This window comes from Aulonocara stuartgranti, assembly GCF_965226115.1.
Source record: "Aulonocara stuartgranti genome assembly, chromosome: 3".
Taxonomy (NCBI): domain Eukaryota; kingdom Metazoa; phylum Chordata; class Actinopteri; order Cichliformes; family Cichlidae; genus Aulonocara; species Aulonocara stuartgranti.
Genome location: NC_138941.1, coordinates 79,784,468 through 79,809,979, shown reverse-complemented (window position 1 = coordinate 79,809,979; position 25,512 = coordinate 79,784,468). Strand labels below are relative to the sequence as shown.

Sequence of the window (25,512 nt, the reverse complement as noted above, 5' to 3'; positions counted from 1 at the left end):
ATTTTTGTTTTACTTTTTGCAGAATAAGTGTTTTAAAACACAAAGTCCAGAGTTCATCCAAAGAACACTGCTCACTGACAGTACGTGTCATTGTTGTCAGAGTGTTGGAGGAGAAACCGACTAACTCTGCAGAAACATGGTGGACACAGGTGATAATGACACATGAAAGAAGAGAACTGACTAACACAATATGGCTGTGATAAGCATCAGGTGAGGTCGACTGCAGAAAAATGTGCATTTGTTATACTTTGAGAGGGATTTTGATGAAAACCACTGGTGTGCCTCAACATAACCCGCAGTAACACTGATAAGACCGACTTTGTGTTGAAGCACACAGCCGGCTGTATTTCAGACAAAGTTCCCAGAATTCGTGCTTTAAAATACAAATTTCTGTTGATGAATTTGAAGTGATTACAACATAATGCTGTGCAGATGTGACCCACCACCTGCTTTTCCCTGTGTGGATGTCTGTGTGGCACTGAATTTAAATCAGTCACACAGTCGACCAAAAGCTGAAGCTCTGTTAGCACCTCGTGCTGTGAACAAGCATAAGAACGACATTCTGAACAGCAGATCTAGAGTTTTATGGTGTGACGAACGCCTCTCTCTAACATTTCTCATTTATAGCAGCTGTTCTCTTACTCATCTGCCTCCCTCCTGCTTCTGTGTGTGTGTGTACATGTGTACATGTTTACATGTCTCTGTGGGGACCAACAGCCCTCATGGGGACATTTTGAAACTCAAAATTTTTGTTTTAGGGTCAGAGTTACAGTTGGGTTATGGTTAGGAATTTAAAACAGCATGGCTCAGTTTACCTGGTTTCTCATTGAATTTGTTCTGACTCTAAGTCGGCTGTGCTGTAAACTTTAGGAATTAATCTAAAAAGGAGAAAGAACCAATTTCAAACACGTCTCTCTGTCTGTCTCAGCAGAAGAGTAATTTTTCATTTTTGTTTTTATCCTTTTCCAAAGGGAGACTATATTCTCAGACCATGAAATTGTTAGAATATCACCTCAAATGAAACAATTCCACCTCTCAATCAGAGTTTCTCACTTTATTTACAGTCACACATAACATGTGAGGCGAGCTTGTATTGCCTGGATTTATTATCCTTCAAACTTGTCTCTGTATATAGTAATTATATTTGATGCCATGTGTTATAAGTTTGTATTAAAATACAACTTTATGGACGATTTATTAGAGGCCTGATTTTTGGGGGTGGGGCTTTATTGTCCAGTTGTTAACAAAGGAGCATTGACACATTGTTCCTCCTAACTCCTTGTCGTCACTCGTGTAGGACCCCACCGATGGGCCGGAACAGGCCGTCATTCGATGACAAAAATAATCCAAGGTCTCTATTTGCTGAAATACACTCATAACAAAGAAAGTCCCTACAAAAACCCCAGAAAATTAGCAGTGTATCTGTGGCGAGGCGTGGTCGACGGTGCGGCTGCAGGGTAGGCAAACGCACCTGCAGGTCACAAAGACTGAATTGGGTCCTGTCATGTTGTTGCTATGTGGAGCTGGTAGCTGGAGAGCTGCAGCTGTGTGTTAGAACAACAACTGTGCGTGTAAATAAAGTTAATGCTGAACAGCATGAGCCTGTGGTTGGAGATTTTCCCGAGATGACGTGTCCTCCCCACTGTCCTCCCTCCACCACCGTCTCCTCAAAACCTGAACAAAACTCAGGGCTCCAAAGCCTCTCTGAACCTCCCAGATGAGAAGCATGCGTCATCTGTTTAAGACTTCAGAGAATTCATTAAAAGGATGCCAGAACATCTCACTATACGTGCAGAACCAGATACTCCAGATGTTTGTCACAGGTGTGTTTGGCAGCACATGCGAAGAGTCGTTCATTTGCATATTAGCTTGGTAACAAACTAAATACCAAAGCAACACGGTCATCTGTAAGCTCATCCATCTGTTATGTTACCCTGACAGTCCACTTTGAAAAATATTATTAATCTCTAGCTTAATCGTGGCTGTTTTCCTTTAAAAAGACCTGTGTGTCCACAAACTCTGCCTACCTCCCTCTAGAAGTGGCTGTTGTTGAGTAACCTGGACGTCTCCTCGTCACACTTTGTGTTTTGCTTCAAAACCAGCACAAACCCCATGAGAGCAAAGCTGTGGGAGCTCTGGTGGACCTGCTCAGTGTGTCCTTTGGTGTGTGATGCTGGGTGCTGGCAGTGTTTGGGTCAGTGTTGAACTTCCATGAAAAGAGTGCCGTGGTCAGTGCTTTCTACTCTGTCTTGGTACAAAACTGACATTTGATGACATTACAGTAAACTAAATATGGCTTTTTGAGCACCTTCCTGCTTTGAGTAGCACTTTCTAGAGTCTCAAACTCGCAGCCCCGTCACTCCTACTGGTGGCTCGTATATTGGCGTGAAGAAATATAAAGCAGTTTAGCCGTTGAAGAGACTTTTTGTTTGTTGTTGAGTGCGACGTTAAAATGTTCTTTAAATGATTTAGTATGAACAGAGAGCGCAGACATTGCAGAGCAAAAACAAAAAGGAAACCTGTCTCAGGGCTTTCTGATAGAAACAAATAAAATGTGTCGCCAGCTGCTGCACCCGTAAGAGACCGAAAACCAAAACAAAGATACGACACCTGGGACGGATACCCAGCAGGAGATGGAGGGAGACCCCGGGGACAATCCAGCCCCCGCATCCCAGGGAGGGGCTGAAGTGTCCAGAGGGGAGAGGTGACCATGTCCCACTGGGGCCAAGGGCCAGCCAGCCCCTGATCCACCCACCCACTAGTGACCCACACAAAGACATAAAGACCCATGTACACACACTGCCCCCCCTCTCTCTCCTGTGGTGTTAATTTAACAGGATTATTTGTAACCTACAAAGTGTCATGTTTGCCCCAAAGTGTGCGTAACAAATCCCAAAAACATGACGGCAGTAACAAACTGATCAGGGCTGATTGCAGTCTGCAGACTTTACCTGCTACTGTAGGGTCTACCTTACAGCATAAAGCAGCACCAGCTGACTGTTGCTGTGATTGAAAAACCTGCTCCAACTTTCAGTGCCTCGAGCTTAACTGCAGTCCAAACAGCACAAAGACCAACGAGTCTGACCGATTCTTTGGTGGGGCCCTGATGACTTCTGGAAACAGGTGGAGCTGAACATACATCTGACATATTTAAAGTCTAAGGTGAGCTGAAACAGCTGCAGTTAACCATGGCTCTGCAGCAGTTTGTGTGCTGCGTCACTGTGCTGATCATTTTCTTCTGCAAAGGTGAGAAACTGTTTGAATTTCCTTCCTCTCATTGCTGAGGTTTTATCAGGGCTGGAAGAAGAACGAGATTAATTACAGGTACGAATGTTTCTAAACGAAATGTTGCTGCTGGATACAAGGAAGGAGTCCATTTAGCATTAATGTCATTCAGCATCGTATTTAATATGATAATGTAATGAAGTCACAGTCACCGGACGTCTTCACTCTTTATTTGATATCAACAGCTTCTTTTACAGACGTGTTGTTGCGTTCGTTAGTTTACTTTGTTGTGTTGGATTTCTAACAGTTGATGATATTCAGCAGAGAGTAACTTTATATTACAGTTACTGATGTTTGAGTAAACTGAGAACATGTATTTGGTGAGGAACACCGATGCCAGAGCTTTGATGCCAGAGTAACGACACAGGCGACTCTGACCTTCATCAAGGTTGTAACTGCAGTCAGCATTAAAGTGTTGTGTTTAGTGTGATCGGTTCTTCGAGTTGAAGAAAACCATCACTGCTCACTTTCACAGGTTTGTCTGTGTTTTCTCATTTTCAGGTTGTGACTCACAGCAGCCCGGTAAGCATCCAAAGACATTTAACCCGTCTTCCTTCTGTCAGCTGGACAGCAATGAGCACATAGAAAACTGAAATGATTTTTGTTCTGACACAGAGGAGGGACGTCTGTGGATCACATGTAAAGCACAGTCTGATGTTAGAGTAACTTCCACATGAATGTCAGAGCTCAGGATCTCCCAGCAGAGCGTTGATCAGTGTTTTCTCTCTCAGTGGTTTTAATGTTTAGCTGTGCTCTCTCTGCTTTGTCAGCATGTGGCAGCAGGGCTGTGAACAGCAGCTTCACAGGAGTTGGTGACGCTGCAGCAGGAAGTTGGCCCTGGTTCGCTCATATAAGAGTTGATGGAGGGCCTTCATTCATTAATGCTGGATTTCTAGTTCTGCCTACCAGTTTTGGGTTTGGAGGGTCTCTGATCAACGACCAGTGGGTGCTGACAGCTGCATCCACCATGTCACTGTGAGTCAGTGCTGCCAGTTTACACTTTGTTGAATATGATGATGAAGGTGAAGTGTAGCATTCATGTGCACTAGAGATATTTTTAATATTTCCTCACTTCTTCTAACATTTAAAAACAGCAGCTGCTGCCCAAAGTGCTGAACTGCAAAGTTGTCTGCACAACAATCAAACCAGACGCCACATTAGTTTAATCTAAACTATAAAGTCATTTCATAGATGTCCTTGTATTTGAGAAGCATTGATTTTTCTGTCCACTGATGACAGAAGATGGTTAGCTTAGCATAAAGCTGCTGCTATTACAAACAACTACACACCTCTGTGAGGCTCGTTAATGAACACATGCTGGGAAACTGAGACTGGAGAGAAAAGTGAGGAAAAGTCACAGTCATGTGTTTTGTTTGTGTGCAGCTGTGATCAGCTGACCTCACTGCTCAGTTCAACAACATGTAAACAGATGTTACATGAGCTCTGTGGCTGATATCCACACCCTGCACTCTGTAATGCTGGCATTCAAAGAGACCTTCAGGATCAGCAGAAGTTGACTTTGATGTCTGATAATATTTTGTGTCTTCCTGGTGAATACTCCAGCTGTACACTCACCCACAGAGACACAAACTGCACACGCACAGTTTGTGTGTTTGCTGATGCTTGTTGAGCTCGCTCCTCTTCTCAAACACTAGATCTCCATGCAGCACCTGAAACATGAACGCACTCAGTGCTGTGGATGAATCTGACCATCAGTGTTAATTACTTATTCATGTAACGAGCCAGCAGGTTCAACCACCTGTGCACGCACACACACAGAAACACACACACAACAAAGGAAACTCGTGGCATCGACTGCTTTGCCCTGTGCTGATGATCAGCATGAGGCACAATAAAAATATCTGTTGTGTGTGAAGGGATTTCAGTAGCAGGGTGGTCTATCTGGGCCGCAACAGCCGCTCAGGTCCAAACCCAAATGAAGTGAATCGCACAGTGGTAAACATCACCTGCCATCCTGGCTTCAACTCGTCGACTCGTGAGAACGACATTTGTCTTCTGAAGCTGTCGGCTCCTGTCAATTTCACAGACTACATTCGGCCGATCTGCTTAGCCTCACAAAACAGCACCTTCAACAATGAGACCAGCAGCTGGACCATCGGCTTTAATTTCTTTGGTAAATCATAAAATATTTATTGTATTTTACAGCATTGTGTTGGAGTCTTTAGAACAGCCTGATGTTTAAATTCTCTCCAACTAGTAATCAGCAATAACCTGCAGGAGGCAAACGTACCAATAGTGGGAAACAGTGAGTGCAAAGCCAGCAATCCACGGGTCCCAGACAGCATCATCTGTACTGGAAGGATAGATTCATGTTTGGTGAGCACAAGTTTATTTCTTATAATCTGTTGTTGACAGTCACTGAGATAATCTCACCTTTAGTCACACTTTGGTTTACTTGTTTTGCTGTAATTGACCATAAATATTCATATTCATGTTTATCAAAGGTTGTTTTTTCTAAAGCCTCTAATTTATTTGATGAAACTGATTCCTTTAAACGAGCTGCCTGAAACTTTCTGTCTGTGGAATCGTCACTTTCATTGCACCAAAGCAGCTGAAGTGGATTCACAGTGGTTCATGTTTCCTAAGTGGACAGACTGATATCCATGAAGTGTTACTGACTGTGTTATACTGGGACGATCAATTTATTTACTACTTAATTTATTTAAGCAGTTTGTAACAAAACTACCAACAAAGTTCAAACTTTAGTGGGTGACAAAGGTCGACCTCTAACAGTTACACATCTGTCCTGATAACTTTCATCACTGTCTTTCCACAGACTAGTTTTGGGGCACCACTGATGACTCAGAGTGGATCCGTCTGGCTGCAGAGTGGACTTCTCATTGTGCTTGGATGCTCTGTAACTCCTACAACCTACACTCCTGTGTCCCAGTACCAGCAATGGATCAGCGACACAGTTACAGGGACACCACCAGGCTTTGTTACCTTCCCCTCCCCAGACAGTTCATTACAAACCTCTCCTCCTCCCACCACTCCTCCCACTGCTCCTCCCACTTCCCCTCCCACCGCTCCTCCCACCGCTCCTCCCACCACTCCTCCCACTTCCCCTCCCACCTCCCCTCCCACCGCTGCTCCCACTGCTCCTCCCACCGCTCCTCCCACCGCTCCTCCCACTTCCCCGACATGTGTGGGTGTGTTTTGCAGTGGTGAAAACCTGATCCACTTCACTCACTTCACCTCACTGTGTGTTCTCGTTGTGTTGCTCCATGTGTTTGCTGCAACTGTTGGAAACTAGATCAACACATTTACTCAAGTTCAAGTACAAACATGAAGAACTTTACCTGACATGTTACTTTATAACTTTAGGAACCTTTGATTCCACCGTATTTATGGACATCAGGAGGGTTTTCTTATTAGCACAGTTATTATTTTTATGTGATTATTTTCTCTACACATCTGTCTGTATTTGCTTTACTGTCATTATGAAATGAAGCCTTCTTACATAATTCTGAGCAGTGAGATGTTGTTATCACACACTTATTTCTGTTGTTTGCTCAAAATCTTAAACTAACCTATTAAAATCTTTTGAAATCCTTTGTGTCTGTGTGTATATGTCAGGTCGGGTCTTAGACTCCACCTCTCTGGGAACTCCCAGGCCCTCCAAGGCCTGTCTCCCCTCACCACACTCCCTGCCGGTGACTGATGCCCTCAGGGGTCGGTGCATTGGTGGTTCTTGGTGTCCGGGGCTGGGCGCTCAGGTATGTACCGGCTCACTCCCGGTGGCTACCTGGCGGGGCCTGGCGCCTGTTGCTCGGTCAGGCCTCCTCCGGGGTGCGGGGGGCCCTCGGGCCTCCGGCCTCTGGGCCTGCGGTTTGGTTCACTCTGGCACAGCTGGCTGCCGGCAGAGCCAGCGGACACGCCGGTGCAGCCCCCTCTAGCTTCTGCTCGGTGGCTACTGGGTGACGCCTCGTCTGGGGATCCTCAGCCCTTCCCATGAAGGTGGCACCGATGCCCCTCCGGTGGTCCTCCTTGGGCTCTCGCACTCTGGGGCCTCTGGATGTCTGGGGCCTGGATCTCCTCCATGCCTGCTTCATGCCCTGGGGGCGGGGCTATGGCTCTCTACATCCTCTTGCAGACCATTACATGGGGAAACCTTTTGAATACAAGCGCGCTGATCCACACAGGTGTGCACACGGGTGTTCACTGCTCGTAGACTTAAATCACACCTCTCTTGGCTGCTACTTCGAAGCACATTGTGCGCTGTCTGTCCTGCTTGCTGCACAACAACATTGAATATTTAGTATTTACTGCTGTTTACACTTAGCTAGATTAATGCGATGGTGTTGTGTCTAGTATGTTGCTTTGTTTTTTTTGCTTGTTTTCTATTCTTCTCCTCTCAACAGGTGATCCAGGAGATTTTTTTTCTCCCCCTTTCTCACTGTCCCTCTCCCCTTCTGTTGTTCTTTTCCTTCCTCTTTCTCTCTCCCTTTCCTATCCCTCACTCATGTCTGTCCCGTCTGTAACAACTGAAAATAAAAAAATAAAATAAATAAAAAAATAAAAAACAAGACGAGGCAAAAAGTACAACCTGATGACTCAAGTGATACCCTTATATGGCTTTGGGATCCTTCTTTACATCCTTTACATCATACATAAGCTGACCTGTAGGGGGAAGGCTAATAAACCAGGGAAGAACTCTGCAGTAACCGTGGGAACCAGGACGAACACAATCATTGCTAATGAGCTTGCCAGGCTGCAGGAGAGACTTCTCCAACCTGAAGAGATGATGGAGAGGATTGTGTCCAGGAGGAACAATAGTTCTGGGAGTGGTAGACGAAGGAGGAGTAAAACCACCACGTCAAAAAAGGAGGAGAAATTACTCAGGCAGCTGAGACAGATCACACAGCCTATTCAAGAGAGCAGATTGGAGGGAGCCTCCCCAGAGATGGAGGCCGAGGAGGTCCCATACGGTGCAGACTGGGAAGGTTACCCAGAGGAGACCTACCCAGAGTATGATGAACCCTGCCTCAGACGTGGGTTTAAGACGGTTAAACTAGAGGAACCCCCCACACAGCCCACCGCTGGGGCCCTAGCAGAGAGGATGGAGCAAGAGGAGGAAGAGGTCATGGCAAGGAAACTTTCCATAGTGCGAGAGGAAGAGGAAGAAGATGAGGAGGACACAGAAGCAAAAGATGATGAGGATGAAGAGGAAGAAGAGGAGGGAATAGAAGAAGCTATGGGAGTAGAGGAAGACATAGATGAGGAAGAGGATGGTGAGGAGGAGGCAGAGAAAAGGCACTTGCTCCGTCCTCCATCATCCCAGCCAGGTCCTGAAAGAACGACAACAAGAGTTGGTTTGGAGGTGAAGAAAGAGCTGCAGTGTAACAATAGCAGGAAGAAGCAAGTCAGCTTCAGCGAGCACAAGGATGTCTTCCACTACCCTAAAGAGGACACTTACGAGGATGGGCAAGAGGACAAGGAAGATCAGATGGAGGAGGAGGACACAGAAGTGGAAGAAGAGGAGGAAGCTGATGAAGATGACCCAGTGATGGAGGCAGAGAGCCTGCAGTTCAGCTGTGATGGCAGTTCAAATCCAGAGGAGGAAGCAGAGGAGGATATAGAAGGCAATATTTTAATGTCAGCAAACGTGGAGGGGGAGGGTCGAATCTCTGCAGACACACCCAAGGAAGTCGGGGTGAGCGGCCTGAGGATGCGGGACAGGAGGGAGACATAAGGACTTTTCCTGCTTCTGAAATGCATTTGAAAACAGACAGTGAACTCAGACTTGTGTTACTATTACTTCCTTATATGTTTAAACCATGAAATCCAAACTAAACAGAGGCATGCAGTTATGTTCTTAAGTGATACTTTTGTACAAATAAATGTTTCCTTTGAAAAACCTTTGAAATCTTCTTTTGTGGTGGAATTTTTTGTATATTTCCCATCTGTCCTCAGACTGTGGTTAAAGGTAACTACACTGCCTATACCACATGCAAAGAAGGCAGGAAGTAGCACTAGCAGGTCTAACAAGGCCACTACTTGTGCTACACCAGTGCTACACGGACACTGAGGGAGTTCTCTCACACACAGGTAAGTGAACATGTCTCGTTCCTCGCCCACTTAGAATAAGACACTGGCGAGACAGAGAGTGTAGTGGTAAAGAGAACGGCAGAGACGCTGAATTTAATCCTTTAAACCAGGGGGGTCCAAACTCTGGCCCGTGGGCCAACTGCGGCCCGCGGTCCATTTTTAATTGGCCCGCAAGTAATTTTATAAATAGAATAACATATGGCCCGCACTTCAACTTTTGCTTGATTGTATTGCACTTCTTAGTTTTAACACCAGGGGGAGCTACTGGTGATCAAGGCAGTTGCTCCACCAAAAAGGACAATCACAGAAGAAATTTACCCCAAGTTACTAAACAGGTCAAAACCAAAGAAGCGAAAGGTAGATGGTGAGTGCAGAAAATTTCAGACACGGTGGGAGAGTGAATATTTCTTCAAAGAATTCAAGTGTGTCTGTTTGATCTGCACTGAGACTGTGGCAGTTATGAAAGAGGATAATGTACGACGTCATCATGAAACCAAACATCAGGCCTGTGCATCCGACACTGGTGCTGAGCCAGAGCAGAAAGCAAAGGGTAGCTCTCCTGCAGGGTCACAGCAACAGTATTTATTTCATGCTCAAAAGGTCCAGGAAAAGGCTCCGATAGCCGCTACGAGGTCGCCCAACTCATCACAAGACATGGCGAGCCTTTTTCAGATGGAGACCTCATAAAACACGGCCTCGTTAAAGTCACCGAAATAATGTGGAAAAAGTGCAGGACTTCAACAACGTCAGCGTGTCCAGAAATCCAGTCGTGCGACGCACTGAAGACTCGTCGGCCAACATTAAACTGCACCTGTCTGATAAAGCTGTGCTTTTGATGTTTACTCCATCGCAGGCGATGAGAGCACCGACGCCACAGACGCCGCACAGCTGCTATTTTTTTGCGGGGAGTGGACGAGAGCACGAGCGCTTTAAAAATATATCCCACAGTACCCGTGTGTTAATGTGCAGGTACACGTGCTTCAAATATCAATAATGTGCATCAATTCTGTCACTACTCTGCTTTTGCGCACCGAGGGAACATGCATTCTCCAAAACCATGTGACTATCACACCTGTCAAACAGTTAGACAGGAACTGAGCTTTTATACCAGGTACAAGAGGTTTGCAGAGCAGCTGATCGAAGAGGGAAACAAGGAAGCAGAGAGGAGGAGAGAGGAGGCAAAAGAGGAGGTGCAGAGGAGAGTGAAGGTGGAGACAGGAGGTGCAGAGCTTGGGCAGGAGACAGGAGGTGCAGAGGAGAGTGAAGGTGGTGACAGAGGAGGTGCAGAGGAGAGTGAAGGTGGTGACAGAGGTGCAGAGGAGAGTGAAGGTGGAGACGGAGGAGGTGCAGAGGAGAGTGAAGGTGGTGACAGAGGAGGTGCAGAGGAGAGTGAAGGTGGTGACAGAGGTGCAGAGGAGAGTGAAGGTGGAGACGGAGGAGGTGCAGAGGAGAGTGAAGGTGGTGACAGGAGGTGCAGAGGAGAGTGAAGGTGGAGACAGGAGGTGCAGAGCTTGGGCAGGAGACAGGAGGTGCAGAGGAGAGTGAAGGTGGTGACAGAGGAGGTGCAGAGGAGAGTGAAGGTGGTGACAGAGGTGCAGAGGAGAGTGAAGGTGGAGACGGAGGAGGTGCAGAGGAGAGTGAAGGTGGTGACAGAGGAGGTGCAGAGGAGAGTGAAGGTGGTGACAGAGGTGCAGAGGAGAGTGAAGGTGGAGACGGAGGAGGTGCAGAGGAGAGTGAAGGTGGTGACAGGAGGTGCAGAGCAGAGTGAAGGTGGTGACAGGAGGTGCAGAGCAGAGTGAAGGTGGTGACAGGAGGTGCAGAGCAGAGTGAAGGTGGTGACAGGAGGTGCAGAGGAGAGTGAAGGTGGAGACAGAGGAGGTACAGAGGAGAGTGAAGGTGGTGACAGAGGAGGTACAGAGGAGAGTGAAGGTGGTGACAGGAGGTGCAGAGGAGAGTGAAGGTGGAGACGGAGGAGGTACAGAGGAGAGTGAAGGTGGTGACAGAGGAGGTACAGAGGAGAGTGAAGGTGGTGACAGAGGAGGTGCAGAGGAGAGTGAAGGTGGTGGCGGAGGAGGTGCAGAGGAGAGTGAAGGTGGTGACAGGAGGTGCAGAGGAGAGTGAAGGTGGAGACGGAGGAGGTGCAGAGGAGAGTGAAGGTGGTGACAGAGGAGGTACAGAGGAGAGTGAAGGTGGTGACAGGAGGTGCAGAGGAGAGTGAAGGTGGAGACGGAGGAGGTGCAGAGGAGAGTGAAGGTGGTGACAGGAGGTACAGAGGAGAGTGAAGGTGGTGGCGGAGGAGGTACAGAGGAGAGTGAAGGTGGTGGCGGAGGAGGTGCAGAGGAGAGTGAAGGTGGTGACAGAGGAGGTACAGAGGAGAGTGAAGGTGGTGACAGAGGAGGTACAGAGGAGAGTGAAGGTGGTGACAGAGGAGGTACAGAGGAGAGTGAAGGTGGTGGCGGAGGAGGTGCAGAGGAGAGTGAAGGTGGTGACAGAGGAGGTACAGAGGAGAGTGAAGGTGGTGACAGAGGAGGTGCAGAGGAGAGTGAAGGTGGTGACAGGAGGTGCAGAGGAGAGTGAAGGTGGTGACAGAGGAGGTACAGAGGAGAGTGAAGGTGGTGACAGAGGAGGTGCAGAGGAGAGCGAAGGTGGTGACAGAGGAGGTGCAGAGGAGAGCGAAGGTGGTGACAGAGGAGGTGCAGAGGAGAGTGAAGGTGGTGACAGGAGGTGCAGAGGAGAGTGAAGGTGGCGACAGAGGAGGTGCAGAGGAGAGTGAAGGTGGCGACAGAGGAGGTGCAGAGGAGAGTGAAGGTGGCGACAGAGGAGGTGCAGAGGAGAGTGAAGGTGGTGACAGGAGGTGCAGAGGAGAGTGAAGGTGGAGACAGAGGAGGTGCAGAGGAGAGTGAAGGTGGTGACAGAGGAGGTACAGAGGAGAGTGAAGGTGGTGACAGGAGGTGCAGAGGAGAGTGAAGGTGGAGACGGAGGAGGTGCAGAGGAGAGTGAAGGTGGTGACAGGAGGTGCAGAGGAGAGTGAAGGTGGTGACAGAGGAGGTACAGAGGAGAGTGAAGGTGGTGACAGAGGAGGTACAGAGGAGAGTGAAGGTGGTGACAGGAGGTGCAGAGGAGAGCGAAGGTGGTGACAGAGGAGGTGCAGAGGAGAGTGAAGGTGGTGGCGGAGGAGGTGCAGAGGAGAGTGAAGGTGGTGACAGGAGGTGCAGAGGAGAGTGAAGGTGGTGACGGAGGAGGTGCAGAGGAGAGCGAAGGTGGTGACAGGAGGTGCAGAGGAGAGTGAAGGTGGTGACGGAGGAGGTGCAGAGGAGAGTGAAGGTGGTGACAGGAGGTGCAGAGGAGAGTGAAGGTGGTGGCGGAGGAGGTGCAGAGGAGAGTGAAGGTGGTGACAGGAGGTGCAGAGGAGAGTGAAGGTGGTGACGGAGGAGGTGCAGAGGAGAGTGAAGGTGGTGACAGGAGGTGCAGAGGAGAGTGAAGGTGGAGACAGGAGGTGCAGAGGAGAGTGAAGGTGGTGACGGAGGAGGTGCAGAGGAGAGTGAAGGTGGTGACAGGAGGTGCAGAGGAGAGTGAAGGTGGAGACAGGAGGTGCAGAGGAGAGTGAAGGTGGAGACAGGAGGTGCAGAGCTTGGGCAGGAGACAGGAGGTGCAGAGGAGAGTGAAGGTGGAGACAGGACGTGCAGAGCTTGGGCAGGAGACAGGAGGAGGTGACAGTGGGTCAGATGAGCACAGAGAGAAAGGTGTCATGGTCCTGGGTCGGTCCAGCGCTTTAAGTTCATTAGTATCATTTTCCAGTTTATTATCATGATGATTATTATTGTTTGAGTTCTACGTCTTATATTCGGTCTGCGTCTGAGTCTGTATATCCGTCTGTCTATGGTGGCCCCCCGTCTGTTTGTGAGTCTGTTTAGTTCAACGTCTGGTTCCCTGTGTCTGAGTTTCCTGTTTTATTGTGAAGGTCTGTGTCGTATGTGAGTGTGCTGAGTTTATGTTTCCCCTGTCTCGTCAGCTGTGATTTCTCCCAGGTGTGTTCCCCTCCTGTCTCTCATCCCTTGATTACTGCCGTCTGTGTATTTAAGCCCTGTGTTTCTCAGTGTCGCGTTGTACCCTCGACTTGCTGTGTGTTTGTAATGTCCTGGCCTCCAGCACCTCGGTTTAGAGTTGTGTGAATCATTCCTCCAGCAATAAAGCTGCGTTTTCAGTAGTGATGGCCAAATGAAGCTTTCCGAAGCTTGTATTGAAAAACGGTTCATTACTCGAAGCTTTTCAACACAGTCCTCTCTGGTGACATCTGGTGGCGAATATTTAGAAGAGCAGCTTGAATCTGCAAAATAAAACGGACTGCTCAATCATCACTGCTCACTCAAGAGTGGAGTTCTCTCTGATATTGGGCCACCGTTCCGTTGCTTTGAACATGTAATTGGTTTTGTTTACTCGATTGGGGGGCTGAAAAAATGTAATGCGTATTTGCGTAATACATTTTGATCAATAAACTTTCCCTATTTAAACATGCACTATGGTGGCCTTTCTCTGCTCATAACTCCTTGATGTTGGTAAATACAATAAGTGAGCAATATATATAATATACATATGAGTATGCCCCTGCTGTGGAGTCCTGCCTCCATCTACTTGTCGTTTAATCACTGGACAGCTGGACAGGTTCATACAAAATATTAGATTAGGCCAATTGTCCTATACATATTTTTGACCTAGGGGTGGGATTGATTGTGAACTGGAAAGGGAAAATGCTTAGGAAGCTGAGTACGGCTGCATCGTCACTGATTTGTAGAATCATTTTGATTCGATACAGGATCCGATTCAATTTGATTGGAATCTGGAAAGTTTTGCCTCAGTCAGAAATATTACAATTCTGATCATTTAACAGTATATATCCATAATTTCGTATCTATTAAAAGAAAGCTGACACATGTGAGACTTAATTAGAGATGTAAACAGAGAGTTATGAAACCTGCAGCTGCAGAAGCCAGCGGGAAAAAAAGAGGCAAACACAGCGCGGACCCGACGACGCACCAAAATCTGACAATAAACAAAATGATTTTCTGAACTGTAGCAATGTAATGTACGTATAGTGTCAAATACATTGTTGTAGTCTTCATTAGCTTTAATTCACATGGAAGTGTTCCTAAAGTCATATGCTGTAATGATATTTCCATTATGAAAACATGATTTTGGATATTTCAAGTTTTTCACTTCGGCAGATAAAATGAATTGAGCAAAATCAACTCAAAATATTCCCACACGCCAGAACATCCTCTCTTCCTCGCTGGCTCCATATCTGTCAGTGGAATGATCACCTCGTCGCTATCTGTCACCATCAGCACACTCCACGAATCCCGTGGATGATTCACTTCCTTATATCCGTTTGAATCAGGTACCGAAGCAGTTACGTGCGTAATGAAGCTTCGGACGTCACTGGTCACGTGACTTTTGCCAAACGAAGCAAGCCTCGACACAGTGCTTCTGAACCAGTGTGTTGTTTTTTTCGACACACGCTCCGGAGCGCCAGCTTCAAGCGGGCCATCACTAGTTTTCAGTTTATTCCCGTCTCCAAGAGTCCGGCAATTTTGGGTCCACCACTTCTGCTTGCCTGCCACACAGCCAACCATGACAAAAGGCTGCACATGGATGAGCAGGTAAAAACAACACAATAATTGTGCGTGCAAGCACACACTGTCAGAACACTGAACTGATCTGTGATTGGTTCACAACAGTCAGACACATGAGCAGCTGAGAATGCAACGATATATTCATCCATTTATTTAACAATGTCAATAATGTGAATGTGCAACACAATCTGGCAGTACAGCACTATTATAGAAAAACATTCTCATGGCTCCCATCAAAGTATATCAGCAATAAAGCTAATAAACATTATCCAAACTTAATCAAATATATTTACAAAACTCATTTAACCACAGGTGTTGCGCAACAGATTCAATAAGCTCAATGGAATTTAACTCAATGCAAAATCTCATAGGCCGTTTAGACATTTCATCAGAAAAGTAACAAAAAACATCCAAAACGGACAAAACTACAAAAATCTAATCACTCGTTCAACTCTAGATACGTTAAGTCAACATTCGGCCATAATGGAATAAACAAAAACAACAATATTCAATAAATAAAGCTAGTAATTGCACTTGCTGTCGCTAGCCTAGCATTAGCTTTCCGGCGTTTTAGGATGTGCGATCGCGGCTCCGCATTTTCATTAATTGTGACAAAACAAACAACTCACCGTTGAGTCGATTGTGAGGTGGTGTAAAGATGAATAAATCGGCCGGGTTACTGCACGCTGTCAACTGGTCTGTAGTGTAAAATTTGTCTGACAAGTACGCCAACCCCAGGGACAACAGCAGGCGCAGGGACATGCAGCTGATTGACCCGGAACTTATACAGGGTTCATTCCCGCCACAATAAAGGGACTGGCGGAAGTGGGGTCAGAAGTTACCGGGGTTACACTAGGAAGCCGCACAAAAGCTAGCAAGCCACCGCTATTTTCCCACTGACGTACAAATACTGTTCTGCTTTTAGGCATGTTGTCATTTAGGAATATATTTTGTTTATTACTAAACAGCACACAGTGGTCCCGCTCATCCGTCACCAGTGTTGGGTGTAACTTACTTACCAGACACAGAACAAAGTAACGCTCTAATTAAATTACTTTTCCACTGAAAAAGTAGAGTAACTGATTACTGTTCATTTTTAGGTATTTTAATCACAGTTACTTACAATGTACTTGCGTTACATTGTAAAGTAATTAAACTTGCTGAATATCATTATTTAATTTCATTAATTTATCTTCTAAACGTAGAAGTAAACTCTGCTCTTTAACATGGCTGTAGTGCAGCTGCGCGTCATTTCACGCCAGTTTGCTGCACAGTCGTATTCTAAAGCAGAAGCTGTCTGACTCGGCTGAAGCGAGTGGCTGTTTCATGACATGGACATATTCCCGTCTCTTCACTCTTCTGAAACAAGCAGACAAGAACATTACAGTAATATGTAAAAACTATCGGCCGCTGTTAATAGTAATCTACTGAAGCGCCTGACACGGAGCATAGACGAACACTTCTGAGCGATCCTTGTTCATCATCCATAACACCGCGGCAGCTCCTGCTAAGCAGCAAAACCTGGTTTTACTTCAGCAGCACAGAAAGCACCTGAAGGTGAGCTTAAAGAATGATTGCAGGCTGTGGAAGAGATGCTACCGCTGCGTACTGTAGTCTCCGTCTTTAAAAAATATTTATTATTTAAAGAATTTCTATTGTTTGTCCACTCAAGGTTTATATGGAATTTATAAAGTATTTAGTTAAATTACTTATTGAGTAATTAAGTTACTTTTCTGACACAGTAATTAGATAAGTATTTTAAATACAATATTGACTAAGTAATTAGTAATTGATTACTTTTTAAAAGTAACTTACTCAACACTGTCTGTCACTGCTTTGCTTTTTCACTGATTTTTTTATTGCACCGTACATCATTGCATTCTGCAGCCTGATTGACAAATCTCCTGCGCTTGCCAAATTTATCATGTTTGGTTTTGATAACCATCACGTCCAATAGAAAAAACAGCACAAAAACACCCATAACTAGGACCTTCATTTGGAAATACACACCTGCACCGGGAGGGGAAAAGGTGCACAAAAGTGGCGGGCAGATGAAGACAAAACGCAGCATAATAATACTTTTATGATTTGTTATCTACAAAGGTTTGCACTTTGAGAATCAGTTGTGAGAACTGTGACTAATGTTCATGGCGAAAACAGTGTAGAAAGTGCGTGACCAGGGGCTAGTTATTCTGAGAACCCCTGCAATAAATGAGGGACCACTGTATATACTTTTTCTATGATTATTGTTTAAAACATGTTAACATTTAATACTGTATTGATAGAACCAACTGGTTCTGCAGCAGAGCATCCCCTGTTGCTTCTCCTGGCTCCCCAGTCCCTGAGCTCCTGCTGCTGCACCCACAGATATGTACAGCAAGCACTGATACATTTTTAGTCGGTGGGATTGCCTGTGATCACCTTTACTAAATATCTACAACCAATCTGATTATATCCTGTTTTTTTTCGATGTTGAAATTAAAATCTAGTAGCAGCCTTCTCATGTCTTTGTGTTTTGTGCTGTTTTACAGGCCCACAGGGGAGGACGGCTCCGAGGCAGATGAGGGACGGGTCCCAGGACGGTCCATCGGTGGTGGAGCTGGCCATCCTGGAGTCCCTGAAGAGGCCACACCAGTCTCCAATGGAGCATTTCCTCCTCAGCCTTGTTCCTGCTCTGGAGAGCAGCTGGTCCTTTTTATTCCTGTCTCTCTGTAAATTCTTATATTTTATATATTTATGTTTAATGTTTTTCTGTTTGAGAATTTTAATATTATTTCAAATAAATGTTTATAATGACTAATGTCTCAGTTCTACTACACAGCAAATGTTGGCACACAACTTGACACATGTAGAATTTATTTCATATTATACTAATGACAAAATATACTGATACAGTGGGATGCAGAAGTTTGGGCAACCTTGTTAATAGACATTATTTTCCTGTATAAATTGTTGGTTGTTACAATAAAAAAATGTCAGTTAAATATCATACAGGAGACACACACAGTGATATTTGAGAAGTGAAAAGAAGTTCACTGGATTTACAGAAAGTGTGCAATAATTGTTTAAACAAAATCAAGCAGGTGCATCAATTTGGGCACCACAAAAAAGAAATGAAATAAATATTTAGTGTATATCAATGTGTGTGTCTCCTATATGATATATGGGGTGCCTTTGTGTGGACGTGCTTCCCATCCAGAGCTGCACAGCACAGAGGAAAGTTCCAGCGCTCCTGGAGTCCCTCTGTGATGGAGCGCCAGTCTCCAGGTGAAGGCACAGCCATGAAGTCGTCCACTAGACAGTCCCAGATGGACGTCGCTGCCTGGGGGGTGATCTGACACACCGACTCTGTAACTGAACGCGATGGTCCTGAAGGAGTCCGCGGTGACAAGGAACCTGGACAAAATTGTTCAAAATCAGTATTATGAGTACTGCAGTTACAAAATACATTATTCAAATTCCAAAATACTTTTGTGATGTCAGATTTAAATCACAAAACATGAATCTTACATAAAACATTTTGTAATTATAAGGATAATTACAAAATGTATATTAGATAATATCTAAAACAGTTGTGTTTTGTTTTAACTTTAACATATCATAATTTGATTGGTAGCAACTTTCACAACTACAGTGAGCCAATCACTCATAATTCCTAAACATGTCAATCAGGTAGGAATGAAGTGAGACATTAATAGAAATAAAGAGTTGTGTGTTGACATGTAGCCCTTTCCTTGCTTAAATCATTAATATTTTTGAAAAATTAATCTGTGATAAGACAGCTTATCAAGATAGAACCATGTAACTAAAGATGAACCAAACTGTTCAGTTTTATCTAACTCTGTTTTAATAAAGGCTGTGACCCCTGCTATAGAGTCTGACAGCTGCAGGGATTATATACAAATACTCAACTATCCCAGAATCAAACCAGGTCTAAATAAAAAGGAGTGAGTATCACTACAAGGTTAACTCAGTGGTCCTAATGCTACAGTTTGATATCAGCAAACACCGAGCGCATACATTGATGTGACACCACAGCCATGCTATCATTCAAACACTGATAACAGCATAAATCGAATTAAATCGGGACTTGATGAGAGCTTCTGAGTATCACTAGAAATATTATAAAGAGTCGTCTCTGTACCACAGTTTTCTTTCAGTAAACACCGACAGCATTCATTGACTCAGGCCTCTAGAGTGCGACCAATTTGGTCTCAAATGCGACCAAATTTTTCAGTGGTGCGACTAAAAAAAATATTTGGTTGCACCTGTGCGACCAACTGTTCGGGTAGCAAAAAAACAAACAAACTCTGCAACCTTCCCTGTGGTCAACAACAGACACACATTTTGCCCCTATCGTGGACTAAACCAATCAGAGATAGTCAGGGGCGGGACCTCTCTGATTGGCCGTGGTCCAGTTGAAAGTGCAGGTGGAAGTGGGAGGTGAGTAGCTTGAACAAAGCGATATCAATTCATTAACCCTTTACAGCCGGTCGGAGCGGGCACGCTCTGTTTTGCGTAACTATTTTTAAATCCCGGTAGCTCTGCAACCACATAAGCTAGCGCAATCATTTTTTTTGCATATGAAACTGGAGGAGTTGTACTTACATCTTATGCCATCAGCTTGTCCTAGGTCACAGTTTCCTTCCACATATAGCTTTGCAAAAGCTGCATAAAAATCACTTGCAGCAACAAAAACATGATATTCCAGAAACACGCTTCGCCGATCCGATCAGCTGTTTGTAAAACTTCCTACGTCCATCAGCGCGAACTATCACATGACCGCATGACCTGCCCGAAACCGGAAGTGACGTCATTTGTGACGTCAAATGTAGTTTTTTTACCATCGTGGCCTCAAGAGCTTATAAGTTATCCTTGACTTCATGACTTTCTGTGTCGTTTCTGGGATGCTGAGGACTCATATTGCACTGCTGGAAATAGTTTATTTTGATGCACATGCTGTTATTTTGCAAATTTGCACTATAATATTTATTTCCGTTTTTCCTGCAGTATATAAAAATTGGTGTATTTCAAAAATAAAACTGTGAAGACACTTAAAATAAATTTCCTGTGGTGGGAAACTAGTTTGTGCAACTTTTTTGTATTTACAGTTTTGAGGGATAAGCCTCTTAAATTTCTCTAACTAGAAATATATGTTAAAAAAACAAAAACGATTTTCAATTTTTTTGTAGTTTATTGCACTTTTTTGCAATTTATGTAATTACTATGCACCTAATGCAGACATATTATTAAAGTTTGGGCTATAATGGTTGTATTGATGTATAGCAACTTGAAATGCTCCAAAAAATGGCTCCACAGCATGTAAAAATATAATGTAAGCTCTGGCGGACTTGGTTCTATGGTAGGTCTTAAAGGGTTAAATCCTGAATCGACTTTTAAATCTAACTGTGTTTTGCCAGAAACGCCAGATTCTCAGATTAAAGCTCACAAAACCATTTCAACAACAACCAAACAGCAGATGAGAGCAGGTACACGGACTCCACACAAAGACGTAAACACAGAGCCGACGCATCAGAATCAGCTTTGTCTTTCTCGGCTTTCTCACCCGACGGCCCGCAGACGGACACGCTGTCGGAGCTTAGCGATCCTGATGCGTGCGGTCCGCGCTGTGTTTACGTCTTTTTGCGCGTCACACCCTGCAGATGTGTCTGACGTAACCCTAACCCTATACTGCCAGCACCGGAAACGTGCTCGTCATCTCCGAGCATGAAGTAAGGAGAGCCTTCAAGAGAGTGAACACCAGGAAAGCAGCAGGACCAGACGGCATCCCAGGTCGTATCCTAAGAGACTGCGCATACCAGCTAGCTCCTGTGTTCACTGAGATATTCAACATCTCTTTATCTCAGTCGGTGATCCCCACATGCTTCAAAGAGTCCATCATTGTTCCTGTCCCGAAGAAACCCCACCCTGCTTCTCTCAATGACTATCGCCCTGTAGCCCTCACCTCAGTAGTGATGAAGTGCTTTGAACGCCTGGTCAGAGACTTCATCATTTCTTCACTACCAGACACACTGGACCCACTACAGTTCGCTTACCGTCCAAATCGTTCCACAGACGATGCCATCTCTCATCTCCTCCACACATCACTCACTCACTTGGACACTAGAAGGGGGAATTATGTTAAAATGCTCTTCATAGACTACAGCTCTGCATTTAACACCATAATTCCCTCCACACTCACCATCAAGCTGGAGCATCTGGGACTCAGCTCATCTATGTGTCAGTGGATCTCCAACTTCCTAACTGGCAGACCACAGGCAGTAAGGATGGGCGGACATGTCTCAGCCTCCACCACTCTCAGCACTGGAGCCCCCCAGGGGTGTGTTCTGAGCCCCCTGCTGTACTCTTTGTACACATATGACTGCGTGGCCACTACCAGCTCCACCACCATCATCAAGTTTGCTGACGACACCGTCGTGGTGGGCCTGATCTCTGATAACAACGAGACGGCCTACCTGAAGGAGATTAGGAATCTGGAGAACTGGTGCAAGAGGAACAACCTCCTTCTAAACGTCAGTAAGACAAAGGAGCTGATAGTGGACTTCAGCACTAAGCAGGAGAGGAACTACCAGACCCCCGTCATCAACGAGTGCCCAGTGGAGAGAGTGGACAGCTTCAAATACCTCGGAGTTCACATCACGCAGGACCTGTCATGGTCCTGTCACATCAACACCGTGGTGAAAAAGGCCCGACAGCGTCTCTACCACCTCAGACGCTTGAGAGACTTCCAACTGCCCTCCAAGGTGCTCAGGAACTTTTACTCGTGCACCATAGAGAGCATCCTGACGGGAAACATCTTAACCTGGTTCGGGAACAGCACCATGCAGGACAGACGAGCTCTACAGAGGGTTGTGCGGTCAGCTGAGCGCACCATCCGCTCCGAGCTCCCTGACCTGCACTCAATCTACAGCAGGCGGTGCTGGACCAAGGCCAGGAAGATGGTGAAGGACCTCAGCCATCCCAACAACAGACTGTTCTCTCTGTTGAGGTCAGGAAAGCGATTCCACTCCCTGAAGACCAACACAGAGAGACTGAGGAGGAGCTTCTTCCCGCAGGCGATACGGTCTCTCAATCACACCACCACACAGTACTGACCCACACATACAGTTCTTACACACACACTGGACTTTCTGGACATTGTTTTCACTTCATCACTTAAATCACTGCTGTTGTTATTGTGTATATATTTATTTATACTTCTTGTGTATTTTGTTCAGACATTCTTATATAGTTCTATATTGTGTATTTTGTTGTACAGTTATTTTATTTTCAATTTAATTTATATATTTTATCTTATTCTTTCCCAGTGTGTTGTACAGTTATTTCATTTTTAACCTTAATTTATATTTTATTCCTTCATAGTTAAATTTACCCTTTTTAATTTTTCATATTTATTTCCTATCTTATTCATAGCCTTTTCCTTTTTTGTTTTCTTTAGGTCACGAGCAGTTGTCCAAGCATTTCACTACATATCGTACTGTGTATGACTGTGTACGTGACAAATAAAAATTTGAATTTGAATTTGAATTTGCTTGAAGTGGCCGAATTTGGCTACAATAGGACGTGGTCTCCCGCTTCCTGTCTTCGGAGCCCCTATGCGATGCACTCTATCGAACCCTATGTTTTTCACCGTGTCCTCCGGCAGCTTCAGGTGGATTTTAATGAAGCTTCTCACGGTCGTTTCCGGGTCCTCTCCGGCAGACTCTGGAATACCAGAAAACACCAGATTATCTCTCATGCTACGGGCTTGTAAATCTATAACGGTCTCTTTTATTTTTTTATTTTCTATGTTTAATTGGGTCACATTTTCGGTCAGAGATTTGACCGAGTCCCGTAGCGTGGCGTTTTCCACAGAAAGTGTTTCCACCTGCTGCTGGCTGAACTCCAGGGATTCTTTCAGAGATTTAAATTCCCGGTGTAAGATCTCCACCAGGGACAGCCTCGCATCAAAACTGGACAATTGCTTATCGATTGACTCCAGGATGTCGACGATATCTTTGCCGGCAGGCGATGTTGTTCCGGGGGAGTCTGCCGGGCGGTATCTTTTAGATGACGGCGTCTCAGCTTTGGCCGGGGAAGACGCGCTCTGGGCCTTCTTCATTACTAAATCTTCGAAGCACCGGTCGATGTAATCTTGGAGAGCGTCTAAACTCTCCTCGTTGTCCTCCAGGGTGTTAGAGATGATAGCACAGATGTTGTTAGTTATATGACAGTTGGTTAGTTTATTTGGCAATACTGAAGCTTAAAGAAACTTTGTTAAATTCTACGCTACCATTCGCTTTTTTTTCCCGCCAAATCTCCGGTGTCTGACGTCACCTACAACATGGGTCGCTTACCTTTTCCCGTTACTTACCTCTCCTCACTTCCATTATTTTTCTAATGTAAGTGGAGTCATAAAATCTTGTGGCAGATATGAGAAGACTCCTTGGGCATCATTTACTCCTATGTACAAAGACATGTTTTAATGTGTGCAACAAAAACAACAAACAAATAAATAATAAATAACTTGTATTTATGTAGCACCTTTCTAGACAGAATCACAAAGTGCTGCACATGAGATAACAAATAATAAAGGGTAAAACAGACAATATAAAACAGGCAGAAATTGAACCAAAAACAGTTTAAAAAGGTGAGTTTTGAGTTGTTTTTTCAAAAACAACAACCGAGTCCGCAGTTCTTAATATCTCAGGGAGAGAGTCCACAGTGTCGGGGCCACAGTGGCAAAAGCTCTGTCACCATTAGTTCTCATCTTAGTCTGTTTTACAGCAAGTAAGCCCTGATCAGAGGACCTCGGGGACCTGCTGGGGACATCGGGCTGCAGCAAATAAGATAACCTTTAACCTTTATTAGTCCCACACGTGGGAAATTTGGGAAATAACTGCAACATGAAAATTATTGTCAGATTTATAAAATGTGCTCCAACCTGTTTTGTTCTTTCCTTGATGCATGTTAATGAATCCAAATGAGTGAAAATCAGTGTTCACCATCTGTAACCTGCACACTGTCACACACTCTTATTGGTCCAGATAAAGAATCATGCTTACCTCGTGGTAAGATGGGTAAATGGTGAGGATACTGTAAGAGAGCGTGGTTAAGAGAGGGAGAATAATAACTAAATAATAAGCGAGGCTTGGCTTCAAATAACAAAGGTCTAAATATTGTTTCCCTGAGACACGCTGGCTCATGTAAACTAGCAAATAAATAAAAAAGAAAAAATAATTTCAATTCAATGTTACTTATATAGCACCAAATCAAAACAGCAGTCGCCTCAAGGTGCTTTATATTGTAAGTGCTGCGAGATCGATCAACTTTAGACCAGACGACAAACTACGGAGGCTCTGGAAAAGTGCAATCAAACGATGAGTTTTATTGTCACAGGAGAAAACATCAACATATGTCTTCTGACCAAAATACATGTTGTGAATACTTATAAAGCAGTGGGGTACACGCCCCCCCATGGCGTCAATGACAGATTAAAATATGTTCCAGACATTAGTCACAGTTACTCGTACATCTTGTACATCTTTTAATAGCTATAAGCAGACATAGAACTTCTCTTTTCTATAACACCTTCCATACAAGGTAATAATCTTAAGCCCTCAGGGTCTCTGAGGCTAATTATTGACTCTGCTCATCTGTTACCAAGTAGAATAAAATGCAACAGGTTTGCAACAAGAAGCTGGAAACCTTGGGGCCTCTGCTCAGGCCTATTCCTAGATTATATGTACTGTAAAACATGTTATTAATACATTCTTCATAAGGCAAATTATATGGTATCAATAAAAGAATCTCTGAATCTCAACATTCCCTCTTTTGACATTCCAACAGGAATGTCACCATACTTCCTATTGTATCACTCCCTGCCCCACTCTATGGGTTCCAGGTTCATCTGGTAGATGCCCTCAACCCAGCCAGGGTTCGTAACCTTCGCCACTATCTTTACCAACAATCCTCTGACACAAGGAATGATACAACAACCAGCGATGACCAATATTCCCAAAAATACAGCCAATGAGCACATCACTGATATAGCCACACCTTTCCATTGTCCAAACACGGATGTCATCCACGATGCCAGCGGGTTTTCAATACCTGAGTGCTCATGCATGGTTTTAGACAAATTTTCCGGCCCTCCAGAGCTCGGGTTACTGAGCCATCTGGGGCAGTATTGTTGTTCCATTGCGTCCCTGGTAAGGCTAGAGAGTCTCAGCAAGTTGTAATGAACGTAGTTAATGCGGTCATCATTCTTATTAGGCGTTATCCAAAGGAATATACTTTCAAACCCTGAAGCTAGTGGGTCTGCCAGCTTATACTCGTTTGGAACTCCCCTGGGCACTCCTATGGAGTCTATCCTAGTCGGACAGTTTAACCGGGGGTCATATGCATGTATACCCTGGGTCCCTCTTTTTACCAAAACATGTCTCTTATGTCTGGCTGCTAAGGTACGTGTGTTGTGTTGCTGAATAGTCTTTACCTGATTTCCAATCAGCATGAGCGGAGCTCCCAG

The 25,512-nt window shown here is 45.0% G+C and overlaps 2 protein-coding genes across 2 annotated transcripts; both read left to right on the top strand.

Moving 5' to 3' along the window:
* The first annotated feature begins 683 nt into the window (after window positions 1-683).
* Window positions 684-6,776, top strand: LOC309702929 (chymotrypsin-like protease CTRL-1). The gene is made up of 6 exons (XM_082527579.1): window positions 684-3,246; window positions 3,787-3,807; window positions 4,056-4,260; window positions 5,163-5,419; window positions 5,504-5,622; window positions 6,083-6,776. Exons 1-6 carry the CDS (start codon window positions 3,189-3,191, stop codon window positions 6,557-6,559), a joined length of 1,137 nt encoding a protein of 378 aa, XP_082383705.1. The 5' UTR covers window positions 684-3,188; the 3' UTR covers window positions 6,560-6,776.
* Window positions 6,777-6,966: 190 nt separating this feature from the next.
* LOC309702928 (uncharacterized protein) lies at window positions 6,967-9,336 on the top strand. Its single transcript, XM_082527578.1, has one exon. The coding sequence runs from the start codon at window positions 7,856-7,858 to the stop codon at window positions 8,996-8,998; it is 1,143 nt and encodes a 380-aa protein (XP_082383704.1). The 5' UTR covers window positions 6,967-7,855; the 3' UTR covers window positions 8,999-9,336.
* The last annotated feature ends 16,176 nt before the right edge of the window (window positions 9,337-25,512 follow it).

What these genes read in the sequence shown, in the direction of transcription:
- LOC309702929 (XM_082527579.1), top strand. Translation starts at nt 3,189, where the DNA reads ATGGCTCTGCAGCAGTTTGTGTGCTGCGTCACTGTGCTGATCATTTTC. An exon ending in GCTGCATCCACCATGTCACT is followed by an intron (nt 4,261 to 5,162) that starts GTGAGTCAGTGC and finishes TTGTGTGTGAAG; the next exon opens with GGATTTCAGTAGCAGGGTGG. An exon ending in CATCGGCTTTAATTTCTTTG is followed by an intron (nt 5,420 to 5,503) that starts GTAAATCATAAA and finishes CTCTCCAACTAG; the next exon opens with TAATCAGCAATAACCTGCAG.
- LOC309702928 (XM_082527578.1), top strand. Translation starts at nt 7,856, where the DNA reads ATGACTCAAGTGATACCCTTATATGGCTTTGGGATCCTTCTTTACATC.